This window comes from Littorina saxatilis, linkage group LG3, assembly GCF_037325665.1.
Source record: "Littorina saxatilis isolate snail1 linkage group LG3, US_GU_Lsax_2.0, whole genome shotgun sequence".
NCBI lineage: Eukaryota > Metazoa > Mollusca > Gastropoda > Littorinimorpha > Littorinidae > Littorina > Littorina saxatilis.
This window is the reverse complement of record NC_090247.1, coordinates 14,045,298-14,065,558: the sequence shown is the minus strand read 5'-3', so window position 1 is coordinate 14,065,558 and position 20,261 is coordinate 14,045,298. Positions and strand designations below refer to the sequence as shown.

Here is a 20,261-nt window from a genome sequence, read left to right as displayed (position 1 = left end):
GCTGACAGCGCGCACGGGATTTTCAGGGATTAAGTTTCTCGTGTCTTTTTTCTGCTTGGGAGGCAGAATTGTGTATAGCTGGACTGGTTTTGTGACAAGGTCAGTCACGTGTTATTGGCTAGGTTGTCTGAGAGAGACACAAGAACGGCGCACTTGACACCCAGCGGCAGAAGGGGAAGGATCTAATACACAGTTTCTAGAGTATGATGGTTTTTCACCGAGTATTATATTCGGCACTCTAGGGGAACTTCCACAAGTTATTCCTTTTCTCTGCCACGTATTTTGCTGAGGACAAGTCGTCAACTTTCCTTCGTCGGCGATGGCTTTCGCATAAGGATTCGACAAGGGGTTCTGGACGTTTTTGGTCACTGTTGACGAACAGAGGCTGCTCCAGGGAGGAGGCGGACTTTGCTTCCATTGAGAGTACAATCATAGGCTTTTGAGCGTTCGTTCGCCTCGCTTCGTTACGTTCCTGTAACATCTGCACGGCTGACTCTGGCGGGAACTGTTGAAGCTACGCTAACCAGGAGACCGGCTAACCAGGAGACCGGCTAACCAGCGGACCGGCTAACCAGCGAACCGGCTAACCAGCGGACCGGCTAACCAGCGAACCGACTAACCAGCATACCGGCTAAGCAGCAGCAGCAGAGATAAAGCTAAGTGCACCATGTCGTACGCACCCCGTTGACCACCGTTGTCTTTTCGTATCTATGATTTCATTGGAGTAGTGACAACGTGGGGTGTGTGACACCTGCACGAACTAGAGCTTTTCGAACAGAACATTCGCATTTAACTATATTTACACGGGTTCAGCGTGTTCCTATAATTTTCTACATACTACTGGCATTTTGTCAGTGAACACTGGTTTTTTACGTGTTGAGAACGTAAAAGGAACATATTTTGAGTGAAGGCTCGAGGGAGGTGGAGAGTTTATACATAAACAGGCGTCTGAAACTTATACTTTTGTTGACTCTATTTAATTGTATGACTGCGAGAGTGGATCGTGGTGTGGTTAGTTAATTAGTAGTAATTAACCGGTTCATAATCACCTTAAGTGATATATTGAAACGTGACACATGGGGGCCAAGCCGGGATTTACTCAGTTAATTTCCAACTGATAAAGACCCACCAATTAAGGATAACTAAGAGCAGATAATCTCGTCAGTGCTCGACTTATTTTCTGCTTGGTGCTACCCTTTTTTGTATAGTTTTGATCATATACCACACCTTAAGCGATTCACATCTTGCAGGAAATGTAAATTGTAATTTGTGAGTTATTGTATGCGCTAACTGTGATTACTTCCCTTTCCTTTGTTTGTGAATCTTTGTTGTTGTACGTTCAGAGTTTTCCGTTGCAGAGAGCTGAGCGGGGTTAGCGGATTTGTTATTCGTTTTACTCAGTTTTCTCTACATTGTTGTTTCGCATTCTGTAACAGGTTACATTTCTACCGTCTTGTTTTACTTGGATTTTTCTCCATATTTTGACTTTGTTGGAATTTTGGGGGGGAAGGGTCCGAGGACTTCTGTCCTAATCAAGGCTGTGGGAGACACTTTGTTTCACCGCAAAAAGCAGCCGATAAAGTAGGCCACGGCTGTGGGAAACACTTTGTTTCACCGCAAAAAGCAGCCATAAAGTAGGCTACGCGATTTGTTCTACACCGTTTGGATTTTTCTTCTGCATTTTCTGGTTGCGGGATTTTTGTATCCACCGCTTTCATCACCGCGTGTTCTAGCTATAGCTGCGTTAGACTTACTTTTGTGATAAAGCTTTGCTAAACTAACCATGGCTACAGGGGGATCTCCTACGAAGAGATTAACTTTTGAGACTCCTGGTAGCGAGGAACAGACAGAGCGAGACGCACGCGTTAGAGCGCGTAGTTTGCTTAAGCGCAAGGAGTTAGAACGTAAAGAAGACATAGAGCGACAGACGAGAAAAGAAGAGCTTGACAGACAAGAACGACAGGCCGAACGGGACAGACAGGACAAGAAAGAGAAAGACGAACGTGACAGACAGGAAAAGAAAGACGAACGTGACAGACAAGAACGGAAAGAGAAAGATGAACGAGACAGACAAGAAAAGAAAGAGAAAGATGAACGAGACAGACAAGAAAGGGAACGACAGGCCGAACGACAGGCCGAACGTGACCGACAGGATAAGAAAGACGAGCTTGAGAGACAGGAACGACAGGCCGAACGACAGGCCGAACTTGACAGACAGGAAAAGAAAGACGAACGTGACAGACTAGACCGGAAGGAACAGGCGGATCGCGATCACCAGCTAGAGCTAGCTAGGCTACAGGCCGAGAAGGGTACGCTTACTCAGGCTAGCGCGCCGACGTTTGTTGCCGACCGTACGAGACTGCCGACGTTCGACGATGACAAGGACGAGCTCGACGACTTTTTACGCCGGTTTGAGCGCATTGCATCTGACCAGAAGTGGGAAGAGGCCACGTGGGCTAGCCGCCTTAGCACCTGCTTAAAAGGACGCGCATTGCAGCTCTACAACGCTTTGGATGACGACGAGGCGAGAGACTATCAGGCACTAAAGAAGGCGTTACTCCAGCGCTTCAACCTGACTGCGGAAGCCTACAGACGACGTCTGCGTAACAGCAAGAGACTGAGCGGCGAGCTGAGCCATCAGTTTGTGGCACGCCTTAATCTCTACCTGCGGCGCTGGGTGGAGATGGCCGAGAAGAACTGGACAGTCGACGACCTTGCCGACCTCATAGTCATGGAACAACTGATGTCCAGCCTGCGACCTGAGGTGGTGACCTTTGTGCAGGAACACCAGCCTAAGACTACTCAGGAAGCAGCCGACTGGATCAGAGTACACGAGGACGCCCAGGCGATCTCTGGCAAATCTTCAGGCTCACGGCCGGGAAAATCGGGAAATTCAGGTTCTTCAGGACCCAAGGACGGGAAGGACGATCAGGGACACAAAGGATCAAGTTCCAGAACTGACATCCAGTGTTATTACTGCAACAAGCGGGGCCACGTGAAGAAGGACTGCCACAGGAGACAGGCTGACCAGAAGGGCGTACACTTTGTTGGCAGTGAGGAGTTAAGGGACGTCACGAGCTCATGCACAATTCCACAACTCTGCGTTCCGTGCTCCAGGAAACATTTCCAGCCCCACTGCAACGTCTACGTTAACGGAGTGAAGGGCGAAGGTCTGCGGGACACAGGGGCAGACATGATAGTGGTTCGGGCGAGTCTAGTTCCAGCTATGGCCTACACAGGAGACAGCATCAGGGTGAGAATGGCCGAGGCATCTCACGCTTACGACTTGAACACGGCAGTGATCAAGGTCGTAACACCGTTGTTCACGGGGACCATTGTGGCCGTCGTCATGGACGATCCTCCATGCGACCTGCTCATTGGAAACCGGGTTCAGTTTGTGGACGGCGTCACCAGGGAGGTTCCCGTTTATGGGTCTCCCGACGTCATTTCAGTGCTCACGCGGGCACAGGCGGAGCGAGAGGACAAACCTCTCAAACCCCTACCTGCTGCACGAGCTGCCCTGGGGAACGTGACCCCCGCGCTTCTCGCGAAGGCTCAGGCATCTGATCCGACATTAGCGACTCCTCGGGAGCACGCGAAGTCGGGGAAGGTGAAGCTGAGCGGGAAGCATGGGAGGTCAAAGTTCCTCAGGGACAAGAAGTTGCTCTACCGGGAGTTCAGCAACCAAGAAGGTACATTCAAACAGGTTGTCGTGCCTCGCGAGTTTCGCGAGGGTGTCATGGCAACGGCACACGACTCGATTCTGGGAGGTCATCTTGGTACCAAGAAGACCACGGATCGTGTCTGGCGCCACTTTTACTGGCCAGGCATCTGCACGGATGTCCGACGTTTCTGTGCGTCCTGCGATAAGTGCCAGAAGGTGGTTGCCAAAGGAAGGGTGAGGAAGGTCCCCTTAGAGAAGATGCCGCTCATCGACGAACCCTTTCGTCGGGTGGCAGTGGACATCATCGGGCCCATCTTGCCTGCGTCTGAGGACGGAAACAGATACATTTTGACCATGGTGGACTACGCTACTCGATACCCAGAGGCGATCCCTCTGAAATCGATTGAAGCCACGCGAGTAGCTGAGGCTCTGGTTACTATGTGGTCCCGGCTGGGAATTCCATCAGAGGTACTCACCGACAGAGGCACGCAGTTCACGGGAGGAGTGATGGCGGAGGCAGCACGACTGCTATCACTGGAGCAGCACTTCACCACTCCTTACCATGCTCAGTGCAACGGACTGGTGGAAAGGTTCAATGGCACCTTGAAGACCATGCTGAGGAAACTAGCTCAGGAGAAACCACGCACGTGGGACAGGTACATCCCAGCATTGCTTTTTGCATACCGCGAGGTTCCTCAGGAGAGCTTGGGCTTTTCCCCATTTGAGTTGTTGTACGGCAGACAGGTACGCGGTCCCATGGCTATCCTGCGTCAGGCTTGGACGGACGAAGAAGCTGACGAGGAGGTGCAGACGACAGCGACCTACATCGTAGAACTCAGGAACAGGATTGAAGAGACCTGCAAACTGGCTCAAGAGAACCTGGGAAGAGCAGCACAGCGTTACGCGCGAGGATTCGACCGCAAGGCACGGCCGCGCAGCTTCAAGATTGGAGAACGGGTGTTGCTACTTCTACCTGTCAAACACAACAAGCTACAACTGCAGTGGCAAGGACCTTTTGAGGTGACAGCGAAAGTGGGCCAGAACGACTACAGGATCGTCATGAACGGGAAAGCACGCCTGTACCACGCCAACCTGCTGCGCGCCTACATAGAGAGGACTGCCTACGGGGAAAAGGACAAAGTGACAGAAGCAGTTGCTGTCGTGATGGACGAGACAACGGAAGAACAGGGAGGAGGACGTGTACCAGTTTGTCCGCTGGAGGCTAGTGAGGATCACACGGACGTGCACATCTCACCTGATCTTGGGGACGACCAGCAGGCGGACTTGCAAGAGATCCTGAAGGATGCAGCACGGGTCCTTACAGACATACCACTTCAGACGCATCTAGAGGAGTTTACCTTCGACTTGCTGGAGAAACAGCCAGTGAGGACGAAGCAGTATCCCATGCCTCATGCCCAGAAGGAGGTGGTCAGGAAGGAAATCGCCGACATGACGCAGTTGGGCGTCATCGAGCAAGCGAACTCTCCCTACAGTTCACCAATTGTGCTTGTGAAGAAGAAGGATGGACGCGTCAGGTTCTGTGTCGACTACCGGAAGCTGAACAAGATTACGGCGTTTGACGCGGAACCCATGCCTGATGTGGACTACCTCTTCAGTCACTTGGCCAAGGCCAAGTATTTTTCAAAATTAGACCTCACCAAGGGATACTGGCAAATTCCAGTTGCCGAGGAAGATCGCCCAAAGACTGCATTTACCACTCCATTCGGCCAGTTCCAGTGGACAGTCATGCCTTTTGGTCTACAGAATGCAGGTGCCGTCTTCACTCGCATGATGAGGAAACTTTTGGAACCATTGAAGCGCGAGGACATCAGCAGTTTCATCGACGATGTGCTGATCGCAACAGAGACATGGACTGAACATCTCGACGCCCTGCGCGACGTGTTCGGAAGGTTGAAGGACGGAAATCTGGGAGCTAAACCGTCCAAGTGCTACTTGGGATTTCGGGAATTGTCTTTCCTGGGTCATGTTGTCGGCGAGGGATTGCTCGTTCCAGAGGACGACAAGATCCAGAAGATTCGGGAGGCGGAGCCACCGCGCACGAAGAAAGAAGTCAGGTCTTTCCTGGGCCTAGCCAGCTTCTACAGACGCTTCATCCCGCACTTTGCCGAAATCGCTCTACCACTGACCAACCTTACCAAGAAACTACAACCGACCGTTGTAGTGTGGACTGAGGAATGCAGCTCCGCATTCAACACCCTGAAGAGGCGACTCACCAGTCAGCCTATTCTCCGACTACCAGACCTGAACAAGGACTTCGTGCTGAGGACAGACGCTTCAGGGAAGGGACTTGGGGCAGTGTTGCTTCAGGAGACAGAGGGGTTTTTGCACCCTGTTTGCTTCGCCAGCCGTAAGCTGACCTCGGCCGAGGCAGCGTATGCAACGGTTGAACGCGAGTGTCTCGCCATTGTCTGGGGCATCCAGAAGTTCGAAGCGTACCTGTACGGACGACCTTTCTGTCTGGAGACGGACCATCAACCTCTGCAATATCTTCAGGTTGCAAGGTTGGCAAACGCCAGACTTATGCGCTGGGCGTTGATTCTCCAACCGTACCAATTCACGGTACGCGTCATTCCGGGCGCCAACAATGTTGGAGCTGACTTTCTCTCTCGGGCTGTAGAGGAGAACATGACTGTGAGCGAAACCGAGGTTTCGTCTTGAAGAGGGGAGGTGTGTCACGATCGGGTGACAGAGACCAAGAAAGTGTCACTCAGTGGAGTGCCTGTTCTTGGTCGATTATGATAGAAAGCGCCTGTACGTGATATTGGGCTACAGCAGAGTTTGCTGACAGTGCTCAATCAGCACGGATGTTTTGTAGCGCACGAGTTTCACAGTGGGGGGTTTTTGCTGTCATAGGGCTGACGGTTTTTCGCTGACAGCGCGCACGGGATTTTCAGGGATTAAGTTTCTCGTGTCTTTTTTCTGCTTGGGAGGCAGAATTGTGTATAGCTGGACTGGTTTTGTGACAAGGTCAGTCACGTGTTATTGGCTAGGTTGTCTGAGAGAGACACAAGAACGGCGCACTTGACACCCAGCGGCAGAAGGGGAAGGATCTAATACACAGTTTCTAGAGTATGATGGTTTTTCACCGAGTATTATATTCGGCACTCTAGGGGAACTTCCACAAGTTATTCCTTTTCTCTGCCACGTATTTTGTTGAGGACAAGTCGTCAACTTTCCTTCGTCGGCGATGGCTTTCGCATAAGGATTCGACAAGGGGTTCTGGACGTTTTTGGTCACTGTTGACGAACAGAGGCTGCTCCAGGGAGGAGGCGGACTTTGCTTCCATTGAGAGTACAATCATAGGCTTTTGAGCGTTCGTTCGCCTCGCTTCGTTACGTTCCTGTAACATCTGCACGGCTGACTCTGGCGGGAACTGTTGAAGCTACGCTAACCAGGAGACCGGCTAACCAGGAGACCGGCTAACCAGCGGACCGGCTAACCAGCGAACCGGCTAACCAGCGGACCGGCTAACCAGCGAACCGACTAACCAGCATACCGGCTAAGCAGCAGCAGCAGAGATAAAGCTAAGTGCACCATGTCGTACGCACCCCGTTGACCACCGTTGTCTTTTCGTATCTATGATTTCATTGGAGTAGTGACAACGTGGGGTGTGTGACACCTGCACGAACTAGAGCTTTTCGAACAGAACATTCGCATTTAACTATATTTACACGGGTTCAGCGTGTTCCTATAAATTTCTACATACTACTGGCATTTTGTCAGTGAACACTGGTTTTTTACGTGTTGAGAACGTAAAAGGAACATATTTTGAGTGAAGGCTCGAGGGAGGTGGAGAGTTTATACATAAACAGGCGTCTAAAACTTATACTTTTGTTGACTCTATTTAATTGTATGACTGCGAGAGTGGATCGTGGTGTGGTTAGTTAATTAGTAGTAATTAACCGGTTCATAATCACCTTAAGTGATATATTGAAACGTGACAGACGATGATTGCTGAATGTGTGCTTATTCGAGCTGTTGTGCTTCAGTGTTCAAATTTGGATTACTTACTTCTTCAATCGTCATTTAGGTGAGCCTTACTTTGATGTCTGTCGTTCAGTCTTAGGCCAGTAAGTTATTTGTACTGTACTGCGGTAGTTTTGTTCTGCTGGTCTATTCAATGTAGGTCAAAACGTGTAAATATATCTGCCTGCATGACCTGAACCTAAACACCGTTGTTTACTTTAAGATTGAAAAATAACACACGCAAGATCCGACCTTCTTCGCCACCTTTTATTTTAACCGTATCTCCAACTTTGTAAGTGGCAATTTCCATGTTAGCAAACGACAGATCTGCAGCAGACGACAGATCTGCAGCAGACGACAGATCTGCAGCAGACAACAGATGGGACAGCCTTGTTCTGTTGAACCAGATTTAGCAATCAATGCTCTAAAAGCGATAGCAAATAAACAAAACTGTAAGCATACTGTTTTAGTTTAATTCTTATTTCGTCGCTCAGGATTTTGTAACAGGATTTTGTTGTCGGGATTGATCCAAGCGGTTGCCAATGAAGAGTACTCGAGTTCTGCTCCTTGAATCACTGTCTGTCTCTATCGCTCTCGTTCTCTCTCTCTCACCGCTTCGGCCAACTCATAATCTTCACTCAGCCCTTTTCACCCCAGCAGATTATGTGTATTCTTTGTTGTTTTCTTTATTTCTTCAATGTTAAAATGTATGTAGATCGTTATCTAAACATGAGTTTGACTTTTATACCGCAGAATATCTCAATCGTTTTGACGAAGAAATTAGTCCCCGAGTTAACGATAAATATGCAGATGACCTCTATAAATTATTCAATTGTACTCTGAGATCAAAGACAATGACCAATGACAGGTGAGATCGAGACTCGGTTGTGATGGATTATCCATATGGTTGTGATGGATTATCCAGAATAATCACCTCCTCAGCTAACAGAGACAAAGAGGCAGGTCATGGGATAAGTTAGAATAGACGTTTTCCGGAAATGATTTTGTCAGTATTTGTAAGCGTTGTTGAAGAGTTGCGACCCGCTAATCGGTGAGAAACAGGGAACCACTGGGTCGACCAGTAAAAACCACGATCGCAGCGAATAGGAGACTCCGATGTGTAAGTTATGCACTGTTCGCTCGATATGAAGCCGTTTTCTGTCAACAATTCGCGGTTCCCTTTGTTCCCGGCAAGCGAGGCGCTACTCTTCCACAATTCCTTGCAAATCCTGACAGATATAATATTTCCGAACATCGTCTACAACACAAAATTCAAGATTTGAAGAAGCTGGTCTGTTGGCGAAAGGTTCCATCTGCACCGTGGGCGAATATGCTCCTTGTGTTGATGAGTAAATGATATCAGATTGTGTTCAACTGATAATGAACATGTGAATTCATTCTGTGTTACAGGCACGTAAAATCAGACCGCAGCGTGCTACTTGTCCACCTGTGTGTGGTTCTCGTCATTGCTTACGTCACTTTCCTGGCTGGCGTCAACCGCATTGAACACAAGGTACGTCATTCCGACGTTATCTGACACTTTTATTCGTGGAATTTTAAGGAATGCAATCTCATAGTTCAAATTGGGACCAAGGACCATTATATAAAATTGTCAAGGAAATAACTTACAAAATGCGGTCGACACAGTCAGACTCTGGTCTCAAGTTCTTTGGGTTTTTGAGTCACTTGAGAAAAAGTGACTCTATGTAATCGGTCAGTGTTAGTCTGTCCGGCCGGCCGTTCGGTCGGCCGTCCGGCCGGCCGTCCGTAGACACCACCTTAACGTTGGACTTTTCTCGGAAACTATCAAAGCGATCGGGCTCATATTTTGTTTAGTCGTGACCTCCAATGACCTCTACACTTTAACGATGGTTTCGTTGACCTTTGACCTTTTTCAAGGTCACAGGTCAGCGTCAAAGGAAAAATTAGACATTTTATATCTTTGACAAAGTTCATCGGATGTGATTGAAACTTTGTAGGATTATTCTTTACATCAAAGTATTTACATCTGTAGCCTTTTACGAACGTTATCAGAAAAACAAGGGAGATAACTAGCCTTTTCTGTTCGGCAACACACAACTTAACGTTGGGCTTTTCTCGGAAACTATAAAAGTGACCGGGCTCAAATTTTATGTGAACGTGACTCATTGTGTTGTGAATAGCAATTTCTTCCTGTCCATCTGATGCCTCATATAATATTCAGAACTGCGAAAGTGACTCGATCGAGCGTTTGCTCTTCTTGTCTTTTGAACAACACATGGTGCGCGCTATGACAAACAACCACATACTGAGGGAGACAATTGTAAAGTTCCTCTCTGGTCCGCGAAATCAATTCGGTTATATTTAAAAAGAGGGGAAAATATATGATTTTCACCATTTTCCAAAAACTGATATCGCCCTATTCTTTTCGAGAGCTATCTGATAACAGCAAACCGGCCTGATTACAACGTGAGAACACTACCCGCTATTACGAGTTAGTCGTGTGACAGAGAGTTTCTGTGCACACGAGACTGTAGATGTCTCACGAATGCGTAGCCGAAGTGAGACAGCAGCAGTCGAGTGTGCAAGAAAACTCTCTGTCACACGACTAACTCGTAATAGCGATTATGTCTCACAGCATAGGCATAGAAAGACAGAAATGAGTTTTTGGGGACGAAATAACAAGCACAAAACAAGACTGAACAAGAGGCGAAGCCTTCAAGGCTCACGTAAGAAATCGACAAACAGTAACACAAACTCAATCACTCCGTCACACATACACACACACACACAGTAAGCATTGGTGACACTGTGCAAGAAAGAGAGACACTAGATCTAGATCTGTCTCAGTCTGCATGTAGCCTACTTACAGACACGACTGCCAAATAGTCTCGGCCCGCTCAAAATAACAATGACCGAGACATTCCTTCGCGTGACGTCTAACCCTCTTACGCCATAATGTGACGTCTTCAAATGACGAAATGTTAAAGTTTCTACCACAGACATACACACGCACGCACGCACATACGCACATACGCACATACGCACGCACGCACAGACAGACAAAGTTACGATCGCATAGGCTACACTTCGTGAGCCAAAAACACAATTGCCCTTTTACACATACCCTACACACGCATGCGCGCAGAAGATAGATTCAATACGTTTCGTGTCTTTTCTGGTTGAATGCATTTAACAAAGTATCAACCAACGTTTCTGAATCTTTTAATGAAAAAGATAAACTTATTTTGAACCAAACAGCACATACCAACGAAAGCTAAACACACAAACACACACGCGCACTAACACCGATTGAATGCAAAGCGCGAACGAACACGGAGGATTTTTGTAGGTCAGGTCGTGGGAAAGCCCACCCGAAATGTTCCACAGGGGAACTGGTTGTGTTTGTATTGTTTATTTTCTCACAGTGATGTTGATAGTTTGTACAGTGCCGTTTTGAAAGAATATTTTCCGAATTTGGGGCACACTTTCGTCTTTTGGTTCGTTTATCTCGTCGAAGTAACATTCGAGTGTTTCTAAATCAAAACCTTCCAACATCGCTGGTGCAGATTAGACCTGCCTGACTGTCTGCGTGCGTGTTAGAGCTGAAGACGAAGCCTCAATGGCCAAAGCGTCACCTATCTGTAGGTCCTGATCATCGGATGTACGTTCATACGTGGTGAGATCCGCACGGAACTGTCTATGCAACTTTTACTTGTCACAGGTGTAAGGTTCGATCTTTTCTTTGAAATTTCGTCCCCTGTGTACGTAGCAAGGCGTTTCGCCATTTTCGGTTTTCGTTGCAGACGACGATAGTGAAAGTAGTACCTATTGTTTTGTTTTGACATTTCGTATTCAGGGTTCTTAATTGAAGCTTGGTAAAGGGAGCTTGTCGTGTAAGTGGAAAGTTGACGAAGCTTTTGAAGAAGAAAATGTGGCTTTCAGTTATATACAGGAGAACGGGGTTGGTCTTATTCTTTCCGTCAAACACGAAGTACACAGATAAAACGTGGTTGACTGACCAAGGCCTGTTGGCACACTATTCAGAATGCACAACAAAATGTAACAACGCTTTGATACCCATTTTTCTACGTTCGTGATCACTTAAAATGAATACTGAAAACATAAGTGTTTAAGGTAGTGACTGAATGTATGCGACGGTAACATTTTTCAGAAATAGATGCATAATCAAAATAATTGATTTCGGCATCAAAGCGTGTAACATACAATCTTGCACACGTTTGCTTTAGTAGTGGCAAAGAAGGAATGCGTGTGACATTAGAGTAGGTTCAGACCAAGGAAGGTAATTATCAAACAAAGTCAAATACATGAACAACGAAGTTATTTCCCGTGGACCGTAACTGAATGACAGTAGGCTCTTTGAAAAGATGCAAACAATGCTGCATAACATTTGTGACCCTCCACCACAAAATGAGTCGCATGTCACCTCGCGTTGTTCTGCGCTAGCGGCTTAAAGGCACAGTAAGCCTCCCGTAAACCATCACAGAGCTCCCCGTGCGTCTACATACAGTACAAGCATACTTCCATTTGAACGCTCACCGAACGGGAACACCCTGGCTGCTTTCTGTAGAGCATGAGAAGGGGGTAAAAATCAAAGGTCTGCCAAACCCGGCAAATGCAGTAGGCAGCCCAGAGATCCCTAAATACCTCTCCCAAAGATGGTACTTTTCGGCAATATTTACAGTTTCAAATTGTTAGGATAACTTCTTTGTGATTTTATAGAGGTGTTCTGGGGAAACTGAAAGGTAGCCTCGTCAGGGGACAACTATTCAAACCCATATCCTCATCATTTTGTTTCTCGATTGAGAATAATCATTTATAGATGACTATTATTAATTTCCCTTGTTAGGGTGTACTTGCATGTACTGGTGGTTTGTTACCCATATGTCCTCAGTGACTGAGGCTTACTGGTGTTGGAGGGATATTTTGTTTTCCCTTATGGTATCCTGAAACTGGTCTCTATAAGCTCATGTATTCTGGCAGTAGAGCCGTTCATTGTTGGGTTGAACTCAGTGGTCCCTTTAAGGAAGGGTACACACCGGTCCTTCTCGATTGCGAGAATAAGCGATTGCTTTGCAGTGGTGAGACTCATTCTGCATTTGAAGTTTTCCTGCAGTTTGTCCAAGATGGGGATCACCCTTTCTTTTGCTGGTTTCAGGTTAACCTGCATGGCTTGTAGTTGACTCTGTCTGAGGGGGTAAAAATCAAAGGTTTGGCAGACCCTTGATTTTTACCCCCTAGGACAGTAAGCCTCCCGTGAACCATCACAGATACTGTCAGGCTTGTACACACAGTACAAACACCCTTCCATTTGAACGCTCACCAAACAGGAACATCCTAGGTGCCCTACGTAAAGAGCGAGCAATTTTTAAAGAATTAATTTTGCAGATTGTCTCGAACACTTTTTGGACCCATCCTGAACTCAGGTCAAAAATGAGTTACTTCCCTTCGGGTCTCATTCTATCGATGTAAACTGGCCATAGCCGTGAATCGATGATTATCAGAATGTTTTTGGACCGTGGTGCGTTTTTGCGCAAGACCTAACTTTTAAAATCTAAATACTAAATTGACAGCTTGTTACACAAACATTCTTTAATCATAAAAGAATTCTTTTTTTCATCAAGACAAGATCAGTACAATTTGAAGTTGTGAAAGTTTGAAAAAAGAAAAGCCCGGAAGCAGGGTCACGCAAGGGTCGTAGCAGACGACGGTTTATGCATATCGCCGTTCCTCTCAACAGTCAAAAGCCATCGCTAGAGCTCTTGTGAACCACAGCCGTTTGTTTCGTGCATATAAACGTGCTATTGTAGATAAGCTCACATCGAGTCGCATTCAAATGACTAACTGACGACTACGCTGTGAAAAAGAGAAACTGGATCACACGGGTTCACGATGGCTCAGGGGTAAGATAAACCACGCAAAAATAAATTCTTGGAAAATTGTTCGCTCTTTACGGAGGGCACCTAGGATGTTCTCAATCGGTGAGTGTTTAAATGAAAGGGTGTTTGTACTGTGTGTAAAAGCCTGACCGTATCTGTGATGGTTTACGGGAGGCTTACTGTGCCTTTAATATAAGTCCGAGGAGTGTCTGGTAACAGTGTGAGGGTCACCTTTGTCGCAGGCTTATAACTCAAACAGTTTTCTCTCTTTTCTAAAACGGTTTTCACCACTGGATAGAACATAAAACATTCTTTAGGAAAATGTAAAAATATGAAAATCATGCAAAGGTGACATGCGACTCATTCCGTGGTGGAGGATCACATTTGTGAAAATAAGTCAATCAACAAATAAATTAAAAAACGTCCCGCCTAAAACTTTCAGGGTGCGTCTGAGAACAGCCACTAATTTAGCTCTTTCAAAATAAGCGATAGCATTAATTTCGAGCAAGATTTTTTTTCTTTCCCGAGAGATTCTTTCCGGATCCGCCTGAGAACAGCAAACAATTTCAATTGCGACAAGAACTCGAAATTAGATAGAATGGCGAACATGCACAGACTGGCAGACGCTGTTTGTGTATACAAAGACTTTAACAAAAAAACTGTTTATGTATGTATTTAAACACCAATCTAACTATCTAATAGCAATAAGCAATCAAGGTTAATTTTTTTCGAATATTCTATTCCAGACAAAACAAAACATTCACAAGTATCTCGACCTAACAGCCTTTGAAATGGACAAAGGAGAGACAACAGAAACAAATGGAGAAATTGGGCTGTGATTTATCTTAGAATGTCACCGAGATGGTCGTAGCAATGACATGTATAATTATATAGTAATTTACATTTTGTTTGATCACTCCAGATTGTGTGCACGGTTGTTGCGGCTTTTCTTCACTACCTGTGGTTGGTGGTCTTCTTCCTGATGCTGTGTGAAGGGATCGACATTTTCATCACTGTCGTAATCGTCTTCCCCACCGAGTCAGTTATAGGCTGGCTTCTGCTCATGGCATATGGTGTGTTGTGTTGTGTTTGTTCTTGTTAGTTTTGTGGGTTTGATTGTGTATGTGTGGGTGTGATAGTGTGTGGTTTGTGTGTGTGTGTGTGTGTGTGTGTGTACGCGCGTGTGTGTGTGTGTGTGTGTGTGTGTGTGTGTGTGTGTGTGTATTTTCTTGTTGCATTTTACATTCGGTCATTATATTTGACTTGCTAGACTGAATTCATTATCTATGGCGAATAGGACTGTCTGTGTGGCTGTCTGTGTGGGTGTGTGTGTGGTCCTGTTGCAATATTAGCTCTAGATTCTCCACATCAGTAACAAATATACCTATTCATGATGTTTTACACATATATATTTCATTCTGCCAGGTGTGCCAGTGCTTATCGTCGGCGTAACAATGGGCGTCACCAACCTGGAGGGATACGGAGGAACAGACTTGTATGGCAAATGTTTATTTAACTATCCACGTTCCTCCACCCCCCTCCCCCCTTCTTCAACAACCATTCCCGTCAATACTAGGCAGGATAGCTGGATAAATTGACTGACATGCAACAGTTTGCAAGTTTTAGCTGTTATGATTTTGTTTTGGTTTTAGTGTGCAACATTAAGCCTTCGTGTTTGTAATGTGTTTGTTGTCGTTGTTGTTGTTGTTGTTGTCGTTGTCGTTGTTGTTGTTGTTGTTGTTGTTGTGAGGGGGACGGGGGCGGATCTGTTATATCGGACACACAGTAGACATACTGTGCGTTAAACCAATGTATATCCGTTGAAAGTGACTGGACATTGATGAAAACAATGATTGTATGCATTAATAGCCAGTTTCTGCTGGGAAAAACTAAACGGATGGGCCACCTGAGACCATTGACAGAAACCGAATCGTCACGTTCACACCTATGTCATATTTGGTTTCTGAACAATCTGCCCATCTCATTTTAGGTATAAGTTCCAAACTGCCTATCTTGAGCGGTTGACAGCAGTATACGCGTGAGATAAAGAGCTGATAGCAACATTTTTAATCAGTACAACTGCATAACCGCCTCGAAAAGGCGTTTGCATACCTTCAAATTCTCCACACAAGTCTTTATGTATCAAAACGGAAAAGTGCCTAACTCAGAAACGAGAACAGTAGTTTTGCTCACGTAACCGTGGCAATGGTTTCCGATGGTCTGAGAGTTTATACTCTCTAACACATGACAGGTACCCTTCAATCAATCAATCAATCAATATGAGGCTTATATCGCGCGTATTCCGTGGGTACAGTTCTAAGCGCAGGGATTTTTATTTTATTTTTATTTTTTTTATGCAATTTATATCGGCACATATTCAAGGCGCAGGAATTTATTTATGCCGTGTGAGATGGATTTTTTTTTTACACAATACATCACGCATTCACATCGGCCAGCAGATCGCAGCCATTTCGGCGCATATCCTACTTTTCACGGCCTATTATTCCAAGTCACACGGGTATTTTGGTGGACATTTTTATCTATGCCTATACAATTTTGCAAGGAAAGACCCTTTTGTCAATCGTGGGATCTTTAACGTGCACACGCCAATGTAGTGTACACGAAGGGATCTCGGTTTTTCGTCTCATCCGAAAGACTAGCACTTGGAAAGGGGGGAGAAAATTGCTAACGCCCTGACCCAGGGTCGAACTCGCAACCTCTCGCTTCCGAGCGCAAGTGCGTTACCACCCGGCCACTCGGTACCCTTCCAGTACCTTCCCCCGTAGTCTCACTGCAGAAATGCCTAACACTGAGTTAGGTATTTTTCTTATGAGCGTGACGGAATTGTGATGACAGATATGTGCTAGCACTTGATACATCGAGGATTGCGCTAATCGAGTGTTTATCAAGTAAGGTTTTTTTGTTTCCATTTCCTGCTGTTTTTAAAATTGTATAATGATGTTGGTAATTATGACTGTGTTGTGTTGTTGTTGTTGTTGTTGTTGTTGTTGTTGTTGTTGTTGTTGTTTTCTAATGTATCTATTGATTGCTCACACAGCGTAGGAGCCTTAAACAAATGAATGAGTAGTACGAACATCATGAAAGATGCTGTGCATATGTGTTTTCAGTTGCTGGTTGTCCCCTGAGGACGGTCTGCTGTGGACCTTCGTTGGGCCTGCGCTTGCTGCTCTGATGGTAACTTTTTATGTGCGACTTTCTGAAGAAACAACTACTTCATTATTTCGACTTTATGCCTTCGTATAAATTGTGTGCGTGTGTGTGTATGTGTGTGTGTGTGTGTGTGTGTGTGTGTGGTGTGTGTGTGTGTGTGTATGTGTGTGTGTGTGTGTGTGTATGTGTGGGTATGTGTGAGTGGGTGGGTGCGTGCATGCGTACTCGCGCGCGCGTGTGTGTGTTTGTGTGTGTGCGTGTGCGTGTGTGTGTGTGTGTGTCATGCAACAGTTCTTGTTAGCATCATAAAAGTAGCCTCTTTTGTGCATGGACCAAGGGTGATTATTTTTTCCAATCTACTTTGCAGGTCAATTTTGTGTTCGTTGTCTTTGTCATCCGGGCACTGCTGAGTGTCAAAGTGATGATAAGAAAAGACAAGAGAGAACAAACCAAGTGAGTGTTACTTGATTGATTTTCAACCAATCTTATAGCAGAACAAAATGCATACACGAACATGACGAAAATAATTATCAGAACATTATAAATATGTACGTCAACTTAAAGCCATATGTACTCGATGACTATACACGCTAATTGCTTTACCAACAGCTGGAGACATGCTAAATTAAGTTCCCTGCAAAATATTGTGGTCTAGGACCCCTTCAATGTTGAGATATGTTAATTTTAATTTTGATCTGGATCGTCCTATTTATAGATTTGCCAACAGAGGTAGCGTTGACGCAAGGGAAATAACTCCGCGTCTTTGTTTACATCCAAAGTTTTTGAGACTCTAAAACAAGCTGTAATGCATGTATATGGTCCGCGCATGGCGACATATCGTCATTACATGGTCTTATGGTGCGTTTGACATCGATTATGGGCAAACTACACTTTGTAAACACGGGAGCGCGTACATATGCCTTTAATATCAACTGCATATCGTGTCAATTACATTGTGAGTCCAGTTTCCATTCCTCGGTCTAGAGCGTTGGATCTGTTGACAGTTTGGTTTACGGAAGTCTTGAAACTTCGAATTGAATTCAGTCTAAAGATGTTGTCATGTGTTTTCAGGTCTGTGGTGAAAGCAATATGTGTGATGACTCCCATTCTGGGCCTTAGTTGGATTTTTGGCGCCATGTCCGTCAACGACGACACTATGGTGTTCCAGATCCTCTTTGTCGTCTTCAACTCGTTACAGGTTTGGGATAATTGTCTTTTTACATTTTTGACTAAATGTTTTAACATAGAGGGGGAATCGTGACGAGGGTCGTGGTGTGTGTGTCTGTGTGTGTGTCTGTGTGTGTGTGTGTGTGTGTGTAGAGCGATTCAGAGTACACTACTGGACCGATCTTTATAAAAATTTTCATGAGAGTTCCTGGGTATGATATCCCCAGACGTTTTTTTCATTTTTTCGATAAATGTCTTTGATGACGTCATATCCGGCTTTTTGTAAAAGTTGAGGCGGCACTGTCACACCCTAATTTTTCAATAAAATTGATTGAAATTTTGGCTAAACAATCTTCAACAAAGGCCGGACTTTGGTATTGCATTTCAGCTTGGAGGCTTAAAAATTAATTAATGACTTTGGTCATTAAAAATCTGAAAATTGTAAAAATTATGTTTATCTTATTCTTCATTATTTCCTGATTCCAAAAACATATAAATATGTAATATTCGGATTAAAAACAAGCTCTGAAAATTAAAAATATAAAAATTATAATTGAAATAAAATTTCTGAAATCGATTTAAAAACAATTTTATCTTATTCCTTGTCGGTTCTTGATTCCAAAAATATATAGATATAATATGTTTGGATTAAAAACACGTTCAGAAAGTTAAAAAGAATAGAGATATAGAAAAGCGTGCTATCCTCCTCAGCGCAACCGCTACCGCGCTTTTCTGGATTGTCAATTTCACTGCCTTTGCGACGAGCGGTGGACAGACGATGCTACGAGTGTACGGTCTTGCGGAAAAAATGCAGTGCGTTCAGTTTCATTCTGTGAGTTCGACTGAGCTTGACTAAATGTTGTATTTTCGCCTTACGCGACTTGTTTTGTCTTCTTTTTATATTTAGTCAAGTTTTGACTAAATATTTTAACATCGAGGGGGAATCGAAACGAGGGTCGTGGTGTATGTGCGTGTGTGTGTGCGTGTGTGTGTGTCTGTGTGTGTGTGTAGAGCGATTCAGACTAAACTACTGGACCGATCTTTATGAAATTTGACATGAGAGTTCCTGGGTATGAAATCCCCGAACGTTTTTTTCATTTTTTTGATAAATGTCTTTGATGACGTCATATCCGACTTTTCGTGAAAGTTGAGGCGGCACTGTCACGCCCTCATTTTTCAACCAAATTGGTTGAAATTTTGGTCAAGTAATCTTCGACAAAGCCCGGACTTCGGTATTGCATTTCAGCTTGGTGGCTTAAAAATAATTAATGACTTTGGTCATTAAAAATCTGAAAATTGTAAAAAAAAATAAAAATTTATAAAACGATCCAAATTTACGTTTATCTTATTCTCCATCATTTGCTGATTCCAAAACATATAAATATGTTACATTTGGATTAAAAACAAGCTCTGAAAATTAAATATATAAAAATTATTATCAAAATTAAATTGTCCAAATCAATTTAAAAACACTTTCATCTTATTCCTTGTCGGTTCCTGATTCCAAAAACATATAGATATGATATGTTTGGATTAAAAACACGCTCAGAAAGTTAAAACAAAGAGAGGTACAGAAAAGTGTGCTATCCTTCCCAGCGCAACTACCCCGCTCTTCTTGTCAATTTCACTGCCTATGCCGTGAGCGGTGGACTGACGATGCTACGAGTATACGGTCTTGCTGCGTTGCATTGCGTTCAGTTTCATTCTGTGAGTTCGACAGCTACTTGACTAAATGTTGTATTTTCGCCTTACGCGACTTGTTGATATTTCTGGGAACGTTTAATCACAGGGGAAAGAAAACAGTGACTGGTTGTGACAAACAACACCAATGATAACGTGGGATAGATATATGTTAAACATTTCTCGTTCAGCATCACAGAGGTATTTTCCCTCGGGCACTTTGTAAAGTATTCTCTCGCTAAGGCTATAGGAATACCCGAAAATGGAACAAAAGGGAAAATCCAAGCTCTCTATAATTGTTCTGTACTTTAAACAAAGTGGTCAGCTTTATTGGACGACCTCGACGGTTTTTTTATATTTAGTTGGAGAGATAGAAAAGGAAGTGATTTGTATGCGTTCAGTCTTCAATGAGCATTGCTGGTTTGTTCCAGGGCCTGATGATTTTTGTTCTGCACTGCCTGTTGTCGAAACAGGTGAGTTTTATGTCATTTATTTAAAGCTACACACAGCTGTGTGGGACTGAATTGTTCGCTTCGAGAGAAATCCCGAAGAGCCCTTTTCTCTCTGTCTCTCTCTGTGTGTCTCTCTTTGTCTCTGTCTGTCTGTCTGTCTGACCTACTCTCTCTCTCTCTCTCTCTGCCCCACTCTTTCTTGCTCTCTGCCGCTCTTTCTCCCTCCCTCCACTTTCTCTCTCCCTATCTCTCTCTCTCTCT

At 44.8% G+C, this 20,261-nt stretch overlaps 1 protein-coding gene across 2 annotated transcripts in view; it reads left to right on the top strand.

The window, feature by feature from the left end:
* The window catches only part of LOC138961687 (mucin-22-like), a 103,511-nt gene that overhangs the window by 67,308 nt on the left and 15,942 nt on the right, over window positions 1-20,261 (top strand). For both annotated transcript variants that reach the window (XM_070333357.1, XM_070333356.1), the window contains exons 19-25: window positions 9,062-9,164; window positions 14,453-14,603; window positions 14,956-15,025; window positions 16,659-16,725; window positions 17,069-17,154; window positions 17,773-17,899; window positions 19,980-20,021. In XM_070333357.1, the coding sequence (XP_070189458.1) occupies window positions 9,062-9,164; window positions 14,453-14,603; window positions 14,956-15,025; window positions 16,659-16,725; window positions 17,069-17,154; window positions 17,773-17,899; window positions 19,980-20,021 (646 nt within the window). The remainder of the gene's footprint in view (window positions 1-9,061; window positions 9,165-14,452; window positions 14,604-14,955; window positions 15,026-16,658; window positions 16,726-17,068; window positions 17,155-17,772; window positions 17,900-19,979; window positions 20,022-20,261) is intronic.